This window comes from Nelusetta ayraudi, unplaced genomic scaffold, assembly GCF_046127955.1.
Source record: "Nelusetta ayraudi isolate G7.1 ecotype Tasmania unplaced genomic scaffold, CSIRO-AGI_Nayr_v1 ptg000110l, whole genome shotgun sequence".
Lineage (NCBI taxonomy): Eukaryota > Metazoa > Chordata > Actinopteri > Tetraodontiformes > Monacanthidae > Nelusetta > Nelusetta ayraudi.
In genome coordinates this window covers 379951-391217 of record NW_027466160.1, presented here as the reverse complement: position 1 = coordinate 391217, position 11267 = coordinate 379951, and the positions used below count along the sequence as shown (strand labels likewise).

General features: G+C 52.6%; 1 protein-coding gene across 1 annotated transcript; it reads left to right on the top strand.

Moving 5' to 3' along the window:
* The first annotated feature begins 143 nt into the window (after positions 1 to 143).
* LOC142903469 (cullin-1) lies at positions 144 to 10807 on the top strand. The gene is made up of 22 exons (XM_076049130.1): positions 144 to 309; positions 3109 to 3587; positions 4614 to 4788; positions 4895 to 5062; positions 5343 to 5393; positions 5476 to 5566; positions 5713 to 5876; positions 5953 to 6115; positions 6317 to 6447; positions 6532 to 6639; positions 6720 to 6826; positions 6915 to 6963; positions 7545 to 7676; positions 7764 to 7881; positions 8172 to 8248; positions 8362 to 8480; positions 8629 to 8734; positions 8833 to 8880; positions 9218 to 9300; positions 9392 to 9497; positions 9596 to 9709; positions 9856 to 10807. The coding sequence occupies exons 2-22, from the start codon at positions 3448 to 3450 to the stop codon at positions 9934 to 9936; spliced, it is 2331 nt and encodes a 776-aa protein (XP_075905245.1). The 5' UTR covers positions 144 to 309; positions 3109 to 3447; the 3' UTR covers positions 9937 to 10807.
* Positions 10808 to 11267: the final 460 nt, after the last annotated feature.

Genomic DNA, 11267 nt, shown 5'->3' with positions numbered 1-11267 from the left:
CTATTGTGGCTCCAAAACATAATCACTAAAAAACAAATCACAACTGCTCTTTTAGGAACGAATGCCAAAGAGTGTCCCTTTAATATGTGGCAGTAATTGTGCTGTGACCATGATAGACGACTGCCCGTGAAGGCGCCATGATTTGGTGGCTGCTGAGCTGATCTTTGTGCGAAGGAAGGAAAGCGGTCGCAGTTAGCAACCGACAGCAAACACACAGACCGACCGGGTGAGAGAGACTGAAAGACGGCGGCTGGGACCAACGTTTTTGTCAGAGGACGATCGTGGAGTGACGGTGACGGCCTTAAGATGGTGAGGAAAGCCCTTGGGTGGCGCGAACGTAAACAGGCGGCGGCATTTTGCTCCTGACGGAGAGCTAGCAGGCTAATGCTAAGGGCTAACCGAGTGTTTTCCTGACTCATTATTCGGCAGCAGCCGACGAGGCTAGGCTGCCATTTTACACCAACAACACGGCCAGCTTCACACTTGTCTTCTCGCCCCTAGCAGACGTTTCTCGTTAATATCCTCTCAGTGTTGGACGTGTACTTTCCAATTCACCCGATATGTCACGAAAACGGGCCCCGGACTGTGATTGAAAGCTCCCAGGTAGCAAAGACGAGGCTAACTCAGGTTAGCCGCGGAGCTAGTGCTAGTGCTAGTTAGCCCCATTGCGTAGCAGCGTCTGACACCATTCGCAGCTCAGTGGAGAATAATTTCAACATTTATGTGCGGTGCAGGTCGTTGAGTGTCTTCACTGTGTTTATATGCGGCGAATTGGATGACATCTGTGATGTTAGCGCTGCGACAGCGCAGCACAGTTTGGTGGAACCGAGCGCCGTGTAAGCTGCCCCGGACGGAGGCAGAGTGATTTTGGAGCTGACACGGACGGGACTCCCACACTCCTGGCTGGAAATACACGAGAATAGACGGACGAAGAGCGGTGTCGTGCCAAAATAAAGATCGGCCCGCCTGGAGCGTGTTGCTGTCCGCAGGGGCGCGCTGTTTCCTTAGCGGACAGTTACTGGACCCGACAGCATCTTTGGTACCGTGCGGTGTGTGTGTCTGTGTGACGTTGTGTGATTATTGTCCGTGCTAGATGTGACCAATTTTAAACGTTCAACGCCAAAGACGTGCTTGCATCAGAATTCATCCAAAAACCAGAGGAAAAACGATCACCGTCCTTTGGATTCCAGTGTAGTGGCTTATATTGAAGCATTTTACATCGATCCATCTACCTATCTATAAAATGAACTCACGAGACTAATTGTTTCTGTCCCTGTCCTCACAACTGTTTAGTCGTGCCCTGCTGCACATGGAATGGTAAACATCTTCTCTCCGACGTCCAAACAAGTGACGTTGACATGGAAGCACAGCCTCCTTCTGACCGGCTGCTGATGTCAACACGTGCTCGTGGCCCCTCAACACAGACCCCCCCCCCTCTGCGTTGCGCCATCGTCTCTGAGAACACGATGGACCAGTCCTGCCCTTCTCCTGACCCCACCTGTCCAGGTCTTTTCAGGTGGAGGCTGCGTATGGATGGAAGGCTGCATGAGGGACTCGCTGTCTGTCCGTCTGTCCGTCTCTGTCCTGGCTGCTCCTCTCAGCAGAAATCAAAAGCTGCTTATGCTAATGAAAGGCTCTCCCCGACACATGCTCGCTGTGTGTGCACGGCAGCAGCGTTGCGGCTCTTCTTGAAGGCTTCCCCCTCTTCATCACCGTCACCGCCGGTCTGGCCTGGATGGTTGCCACGGTTCAGCCAGGAAGGGACTCTGCTGTTTATAACCAATGTCAAAGTAAACATGTGAGTCAGTTTGCTGCGGTGACCCCAGAAGGGAAACAGCAGGAAGGACTTGCTTGCATCACGACGGGGCCTGCTGACTCTGAAGTGTTTTTGGTTCACACTGAGGGAAGCAGATTGAGTCCTGGGCTCCTCGGTGCGCTGCTGGAGTGACGACAGCTTGTTGTGGCTGTGTTTGTTTGCTTTCAGATGTAGGGTACGAGGTTGTGGCCACGTGGCTGTCGGGGCTGATCAGATTTACCCAGCTGAGAACCCACCCACACAAACACAAACTCCTCCTCCTCCCCCTCTCTACTCTCCATTTCCTGCATCATTCCACCTCATTGCTCGACTCTGATTCAGCCACGTTCTCAACCCCTGTGTTTGGTCAGAGAGCGGCGGCGGTGGCGGCGAGCTGCGTGTGCACGGGGAAGGGAAGCGAGGGATGCGACCACGGCTGCACAGTGAACTAATGGAGCTCTTTGTTGATCCCGCTGATCAGTGATAAGATTTTTGTTTATCCCAAGGATGGAAACATCATTTTTATTAGCGATTGAAATGAGTGAAACACAAACAGGGTCATGTTGTTGTTGTGTAAGGAGAAATTCATCTCTTTCCATCAGCTCAGCCTCATCAATTCTTGAGGGCAGCACTCTGTTGACCGCAGGTTCCCTGAACGCACCGTTCCCCGAATGCAGCACCGATTTCCTAAAATGCTTCAACCTTTGAACCTGGCTGCCTCCGTGCCGCATGTGAAGCAGGAACCTGAGTCCCGCTGTTTGCAACCCGCCGTCTCATTTCTGTCCGGCAAGTCCGCCCTCCCCCGGCACCCCCCTGAAACTGACTCCAGGTCAGGTCCCGCAGTGACACGCTGAGCTACCGCTCTCAGCGGTAGGGAGCTGAAATCTGATCGCCGGGCAGTGCTGAAGGGCACCTCTCCTGCCACCGCCCGACCTTCCCGCTCGTCAAAAACGGCCACTCGCAGGTATTGTCTGCCCCCAGTTACCATGGTAACTGCAGGAGCACCTCAGGTAGGGCCGGACTCCCCAGACTAGAGGGGGGTCAGAGCTAAACAGTGGGGCTGAAGCAGTGGCTGGTGTCCAGTGAATAAATGAAAGGCTCGGTGGGTGGGCGGAGCCAAAACTGCAGTTGAACGTGTTCCCTCGTCCTGTGAGGATGCTGAAGTGGACTAATCCGTCATTAGCCGCGGCAACGCCAGCGTCTGGTCGGCCAAGCAGGAAGCAGGCCAAAGTGAAGCAGAAGAACCTCCACCTGTCTCACATGAGTCGCCTGCCTGATTCCCATCATGACTGTCCGTGTGTCTCTCTCTGCAGGTCACCTGGTGAGGAGTGCCAAAGCTTTTAGGTCGGAGGTGTGGCACACAGCGCCACCCAGGGGGTGTCCGGCGTGGAACCACACCCTCGTCCCTGAGAGCAGAGCACCAGCCTCCACCAGAAAGCGTTAGCCGTCCGCCACCGCCGCCAGATGGACCACGCCCTCTGAGCCTCGGAGCCAATCAGGACAGCGTTCAGCCCCGGGACAGGAGCCACGGGTCCGAGGCCCGGCGGATCAGGAGCGGGAGGCCAGTGACCGGCGGGAGGGGAGAGAGGAGGAGGAGGAGGAGGAGGAAGAAGAGGACACAAGAGGCCCCCCCCCCGACCCCTCCACCAACCATGTCGTCGAACCGGGCCCAGAACCCCCACGGACTGAGACAGATCGGCCTGGACCAGATCTGGGACGACCTGCGGGCTGGCATCCAGCAGGTGTACACGCGGCAGAGCATGGCCAAGTCGCGCTACATGGAACTCTACACGTATCCTCCAGACACCAGGACCAGCTGGTCCTCCTCTCGGGCTGCATGGAGCTCCAGGTTCTGCTGGCTGACTGTCCGTCTGTCTGCCTGTCTGTCTGCTCGCTAGTTGATTGATCACTTTTATTGTCTGTTCCTCCTGAAATTTGTCTCGCATGCGAGACAGCTGTTTCTTGTACTTTCTTGTAAATCCCCACAAACACAAAGCAAACTGCCACAAAAGTACGACAGATGCAACGAAACACAACTCTTAACGTCAGACAAGATACAACATCAGGCACGTGATGTGCCATACAGAGCTAAACATCAAAATGGCTGTGGTGCCTCCAAGTCCCTACGCTAACACTTATTGCACATTTTAACAGACTGAGCTTTAAAAGAGTTCCTCAGTGTGTTTAGCCTAACTTTGGCTTCTCTAGAACTCCTTTTGGATGGCTGCAACAACTGGTATTCTACACATAGATTGCATAGTGCGGACAAAATCTCGCCTGCCGTGGGCAACGGAGTTGACAGCATGTCAGTCGTCGCCAGGTGGGAAAGTGAGGCTGTTGTTGTTGTTAGCGTCGTTAGCCCAGCAGCACACTGCAGGTTTGTATGTGAAAACCTGAAGGAAAAACAGAGGCTGGAGATGGAAGTTGCACATTACTGTCAGCACAACTTGTTTGCAGCTCCAGAAGCTCAGATGAACAGGTGAAGGTTCCACTCACTGCTGATCACCAGCAGCTTCAGTCCTGCTTCCTTTTATGAGCTCGCTGTGTAACTGCTCTCTCAAAGTTCTTCCTCCGACTTGTTGTGACGTCTTTGGATGTAAATCAGAACGACCGCGGCCGCCGCTCCTGCTGTTGCTATTTCTTCCCTTTCTCTTTTTCTGCTGCTGTTTTTTTCTTCTTCTATTTTTCTGCACCCTTCTCCTTCCACACAGGTAACCATCCACCATGCAGGGCATGTGACTCACTCCCTGCCGCCGTCCCGCTTTAGAGTCTTGCTCCCCTTTCACTGTCTTTCCCTTCCTTAACTCCGCCCACTCAGACATGTATATAATTACTGTACCAGCGTCCATCAGTCGAGCCAGGGGCGGGGCTCTGTGCCCCCCACCAAGCCCTCCAAAAAGTCCACCACGCCGGGGGGAGCACAGTTTGTAGGCCTGGAGCTCTACAAGCGGCTCAAAGAGTTCCTGAAGAACTACCTGACCAGCCTGCTGAAGGTGAGGAGCTTCCTCCTGACCCCCCCCCCCCCACACTGCTCCCCCTTCCACCTGAGGGTGACACCTCTGCTTTCTGTCTGTCTGTCTGTCTGTCTACACCCTCCAGGATGGTGAGGACCTCATGGACGAGTGTGTGCTGAAGTTTTACACGCAGCAGTGGGAAGACTACCGCTTCTCCAGCAAAGTGCTCAACGGGATCTGTGCCTACCTCAACCGCCACTGGGTCCGACGGGAGTGCGACGAGGGACGCAAAGGGATCTACGAGATCTACTCGGTGTGTGTGTGTGTGTGTGTGTGTGTGTGTGTGTGTGTGTGTGTGTGTGTGTGTGTGTGTGTGTGTGTGTGTGTGTGTGTGTGTGTGTGTGTGTGTGTGTGTGTGTGTGTGCGCGCGCGCGCGTGTGTGTCAGGACTGTATTTGGCTCCTGTTGTCGTTGCCGAGAACACCGCAGAACTGAGAGTTTGGTTTGATTCCGCTGCTGTGGTCTTTCTCTTTGGAAGGACCTGAGCTTCACCTCCTCTCCTCCTGCTAATCACCTTGTTCTTGCTCCTCTCAGCTGGCACTCGTCACTTGGAGGGAGTGTTTATTCCGGCCCCTCAACAAACAGGTGACTTGGTGTCTCGGCCTCTTTTCTCTTGTCCACTTGCTTCTCTTCTCTGTGTGACCGACTGTTTTTAATTGCATCGCAGGTAACAAACGCAGTGCTGAAGCTCATCGAGAGAGAGCGCAACGGCGAGACCATCAACACCAGACTGATCAGCGGCGTGGTCCAATCTTACGGTAGGTCCACATCAGCACCGTCTGAACTGCCCTGTGAAAGATCTCCGGGCGGGTGGGAAGAACCTTCGTTTTGGGTGAACTTGATGCTGTTAAACGTGGATCCCTCACCTGAGTGTGTGTGTGTGTGTGTGTGTGTGTGCGTGCAGTGGAGCTGGGGCTGAACGAGGAGGACGCCTTCGCCAAGGGCCCCACGTTGTCGGTCTACAAGGAGTACTTTGAGTGTCAGTTCCTCACAGACACGGAGCGCTTCTACACGCGTGAGAGCACCGAGTTCCTGCAGCAGAACCCCGTCACCGAGTACATGAAGAAGGTACGAAGCCTCTCTCTCCCCCCCACCCCCGCTCCGCATGTCCGGCAGTCAGTCAACTGTGGATCTCTGTTCGCAGGCCGAGGCCCGGCTGCTGGAGGAGCAGCGGCGCGTGCAGGTCTACCTCCACGAGTCCACGCAGGACGAGCTGGCCCGCAAGTGTGAGCAGGTCCTCATCGAGAAGCACCTGGAGATCTTCCACACAGAGTTCCAGAACCTGCTGGACGCCGACAAGAATGAAGGTGCACCACCTCCTCCGTCACCTTCCGTTCCGTATTGAAATGCCAACCTCTCGTTTGTGTGGGAGCTTCTTCTTCTGTGGTTTGTCAGAGCAGCCTCTTCCTTCAGTCATACATCTCCATTAAAAGAGCCTGGTGGTGGTCAGAGAAGCAGCGGTGGACCGGAAACGTGCTCCCAACTCACTGTGCGTCTTCCCTCCTCAGACCTGGGCCGCATGTACAACCTGGTGTCGCGGATCACCGACGGCCTGGGGGAGCTGAAGAAGCTGCTGGAGACCCACATCCACAACCAGGGCCTGGCTGCCATCGAGAAGTGCGGCGAGGCGGCGCTCAACGTACGTGCAGCCGAACTGACGCCGACTCCTGCTTAGATTCCCCTGTGAGCTGACTGTCAGCCCTGTGCGTCCCCCCCCCCCCAGGACCCGAAAGTGTACGTGCAGACCACGCTGGACGTGCACAAGAAGTACAACGCCTTGGTCATGTCGGCCTTCAACAACGACGCCGGCTTCGTGGCGGCGCTCGACAAGGTGGGAATCGACTCGGTCCGCCGACGGAAGCGTCAAAGGTGGTGGCACGGTCTGATTCTGGTTCTGGTGTGCGTTGGCAGGCATGCGGACGCTTCATCAACAACAACGCCGTGACCCGGATGGCCCAGTCGTCCAGCAAGTCGCCCGAGCTGCTGGCCCGATACTGCGACTCCTTGCTGAAGAAGAGGTTGGAGAATTAATTACAGGCACGAGACGGTCAGAGGCCAAACAGGAATGAAGGGATGAACCAATCCTGTGTTCTGTTCCATTTGCAGCTCGAAAAACCCGGAGGAGGCCGAGCTGGAGGACACGCTGAACCAAGTGGTGAGCCTGAAACGCACTCCGCACAGTCAGTCAGAGTGAATGAACACATTTTATTGTTCAGAAGTGCTGCAGATTGTTTAGCTCACAGGTGTCAAACTTTTGGCCTGCGGTCCTGTAGTACAAAATCACTACTAGAGCTGCTGGCCCGTCGCTATTATACAGCACATGTACTACTAATACTACAAATCCCTGAATGCCGTGCGTCAATCAGGACAGGACGTTCGTTCAGTGAAGGATATTTTTATTGCTTAATTAGTTGTTGTTGTTTATTTTTCAATTCAATGTTAACAGAAGGAAGGAGGTTGCTGTTGGCATTTAAAACAGAAGGCTGCAAACAAAGAAGAGGCATACAACTTTTAGTTACATTTTATTTATTTTGATGAGGTTTTTTAATTTTGAATTTGATGCTCCAGACATATTGCACGCATGCAAGTTTTTAAGTTTGGCCCCACCGTGTGTTTGAGTTTGACACCCTGGTTTAGAGGATTGATGATTAGAGTCGATTCACCTTTGCACAAAATGCAGGTTGCATCTAACTAGGAGGTTTTCAGAACAGTGTGTGTGTGTGTGTGTGTCATCAGATGGTTGTGTTCAAGTATATCGAGGACAAAGACGTCTTCCAGAAGTTCTACGCTAAGATGCTGGCAAAGCGTCTGGTCCACCAGAACAGCGCCAGCGACGACGCCGAGGCCAGCATGATCTCCAAGCTGAAGGTGAGCTGCTGACGACGACGACGACGACACAGTGTTGCCAAGTGCGGTTCTTACAGCGCCCCCTCCCTTCTTCTCTTTGCGGTGCAGCAAGCGTGCGGCTTCGAGTACACGTCCAAGCTGCAGAGGATGTTCCAGGACATCGGAGTCAGCAAGGACCTGAACGAGCAGTTCAAGAAGCACCTGACCAACTCGGAGCCTCTGGACCGTACGACACACACACACACGCACACACACACACACACACGCACACAGAGCTGACCTCAGATATCGGCAAATAATCTTTGTAAAGTAACTCACCAGGGCTGAACTGCTATCACTGTTTTGGTGATTAATAAAACCAAACTTAGGCTCCGGCCCGTGTGTGTGTGTGTGTGTGTGTGTGTGCGTGCGTGCGTGCGTGCGTGTGTGTGTGTGTGTGCGCGTTTCTGTATGTGTGTGTGTGTGTGTGTGTGTGTGTGTGTGTGTGTGTGTGTGTGTGTGTGTGTGGTCTTTCAGTGGACTTCAGTATCCAGGTGCTGAGCTCCGGCTCGTGGCCTTTCCAGCAGTCCTGCACCTTCGCCCTTCCCTCTGAGGTGGGACGCCGTCAGATAGTTCACGACCTCGGAGGAGTCCCCGGGCCTCATTTTGAACCTCTAACTCTCCTCTCCTTCCCTCTCTCTCTCTCTCTCTCTCTCTCTCTGTGCAGCTGGAGCGGAGCTACCAGCGCTTCACGGCGTTCTACGCCAGCAGACACAGCGGCAGGAAGCTCACCTGGCTCTACCACCTCTCCAAAGGAGAGCTGGTGACCAACTGCTTCAAGAACAGGTACGCTGCAGTAAAACAAACCTCATCGCAGGTCCAAACCCAGCATTCCAAACACGCATAGGGGAATTGCTGTTCTCACACACACTGATCACATGAAAGCATTGCAGTGATTTGAACGGCGTCGCCGTGTCGCTGTTGTTGTTTTCAGGTACACACTGCAGGCCTCCACCTTCCAGATGGCCATCCTGCTGCAGTACAACACAGAGGACAGTTACACCGTCCAGCAGCTCACTGACAGCACGCAGATCAAAATTGTGAGCGCGTGCACGCTAACGCACACTTGCCACTTTCCTGTGGTCGCAAACCGTTTTGACTTTTGAAGCCCTGACCTGTGATGCTTCCTTTTTTGCAGGACATTCTCGGTCAAGTCCTGCAGATTCTCCTGAAGTCGAAGCTGCTGGTGAGAAAAGCAAACGCAAAGGACTTTTTTTTGTTGCAACAACACTTGACATTTTATTTATATGTATGTGTAATTCGGTACGTCTCAAATTAAAATAGACCAGAGGGCACTGAAAGGAAGCAGAGCTCTGGTCCAGCCATGATGGTTGGAGTCTATGTTGCAGCCACCCTATCACTCACTCCAGCTCTCTCTCTCTCTCTCTCTCTCTCTCTCTCTCTCTGTCTCTGTCTCTGTCTCTCTCTCTCTCTCTCTGTCTCTCTCTCTCTCTCTCTCTCTCTCTCCCCCTCTCTCTCTCTCTCTCTCTCTCTGTCACCCTCTTTGTCTGTCTGTCTGTCAGGTGATGGAGGACGAGAGCGCCAACGTGGACGATGTGGACTTCAAACCCGACACGGTCATCAAGCTTTTCTTGGGATACAAAAAGTGAGAGCATCTGCCGACGACAAGTCTGCCGACACAGCCTGAAACATGTTTTGCACAACTGTAACCTGAACTGGACTTTTCTACTCTGCAGCAAGAAACTGAGGGTGAACATCAACGTCCCCATGAAAACGGAGCAGAAACAGGAGCAGGAGACGACTCACAAGAACATCGAGGAGGACAGGAAGCTCCTCATTCAGGTTCTGGACCTCTGCCGCGCCTGTCGTGATGCCGCTGTTCCCAGAAGCCATTTGTGTTTGTTGCTTATTGACACGTTTGTGTTTGTGTGTGTTTTTAGGCTGCCATCGTTCGAATCATGAAGATGAGGAAGGTCCTGAAGCACCAACAGCTCTTGGCTGAAGTCCTGAACCAGCTGTCATCCAGATTCAAACCCAGAGTCCCTGTCATTAAGGTCTCCCCCTCTCTCACACACACACACACACACACACACACACACACACACACACAGGTGCTGTGTTTACTGCGGCTGGATTGTAACATGTGTTTTTCTCTCTCTCTCCCTCTCTCTCTCTCTCTCTCTCTCTCTCTGTTGTGCAGAAATGCATTGACATCTTGATAGAGAAGGAGTACCTGGAGCGGGTGGACGGGGAGAAGGACACCTACAGGTACCTGGCCTGAACGTCCCGCCGTCTCCTCCAGCTCTCCTCGGCTTTTATTTGTTTTTTCTCCTTTCGTTGTCCTCCTCCCCCTTTTTTCTTTTTTTTTTCTTTTTTTAAATTTATGTCTGAGTAATAAAGTGAGGATCCCTCTGAGCGGCGGACATGTTGTGAGTGTGACCATGTGACCGCCCCGATATGACTACCAACCTGGTGGGGGTGGGGTCTGCGGCAGGGCGACTTACTTCCTGCCTTCTCGTCTGATGGCAAAAGCCCCCCTCCCCCTCTATCCAGACTGGGAAGCCCCGCCCTCCTGCCCCACCCTATCTGTAACAAACACACAGACACACACTCACGCAAACATTTCGCCCCACCCACCCACCCACGTCCCCCGTCATATTGTAAATATCAAGCAGACTCTTAAGAGGACAAAGACAAACGCCCCCCCCCCCCTACTTCCTCCTTTACATAGCATAATGAATTAGCCTACAGCCAATCGGAGGAGAGTCGCCGCATCCAAAGGTTTCTGCATGCTACTGCCTACCTGTGCCACAGTGACCACGAAAAAGATGAAAAAGTCAAAGTCACTGGGCGGCCAGCGTAATCCGCCATACGACAAAGTGAGAGGAAAAAACAAAAACACGCCGGTTCCGTTACTGAAGTGAAGAGGAGGAAGGGGAGGTGGAGGAGGTGGAGGAGGAGGAGGAGGTGGTGGCAACCAGCTAACAACCGCCATGGCCCCTCCTGGCCTGCTGAAGTGGTCTCTGCTCTGGTGGGACGTCGCTGGGGGTTCATGCAGGAGGCCTGTTTCATCACTGAACGGTGGACATTTGTATAGTGTGGTTCATTTTCTAAATGTGTGATAAATAAAAATAAGGAAAGATTTCTCTAAATGCTCCCGTCTCGACCCCAGAGTCTGTTCACACATGCACACATGCACACGCACACACGGTTGTAGACAGCTCCATCATCATGCTCCATTCCCGTTGTTTTCGTGTCAGATATTTCAAATTTAAATAGATTAAAAGTTTGCTCAAGATGATTTAATAGATTAAAAAAAACACTAAGGAACATGCCTTAATTTTCTTATCAACTGCAACCTTGGAGAGGCCACGTGTCTAGTAAACACATGTCCTACTTTAACAGGTTATTTTGTGTCTTTTAACTGATGCCAACAAGTTCTGTGACTTTTAAGTGCATTTGATAACATAAAAGGGAATTTATTCTTAGGTCTTTACGTCCTCACTCTGGTTGTTTGAACTATCACTATTTTTTATTTAGCTGCAGTTTCGAGAAAAACTTTTCTCGAGACATTAACATTCTTTTCATGTCACTGATTTAAAAAAAAACCCA

Coding starts and splice junctions, on each gene's coding strand:
- LOC142903469 (XM_076049130.1), top strand. CDS start 3,448: ATGTCGTCGAACCGGGCCCAGAACCCCCACGGACTGAGACAGATCGGC. Junction 4,789..4,894: donor ACCTGACCAGCCTGCTGAAG/GTGAGGAGCTTC, acceptor TACACCCTCCAG/GATGGTGAGGACCTCATGGA. Junction 9,301..9,391: donor CTTTTCTTGGGATACAAAAA/GTGAGAGCATCT, acceptor TCTACTCTGCAG/CAAGAAACTGAGGGTGAACA.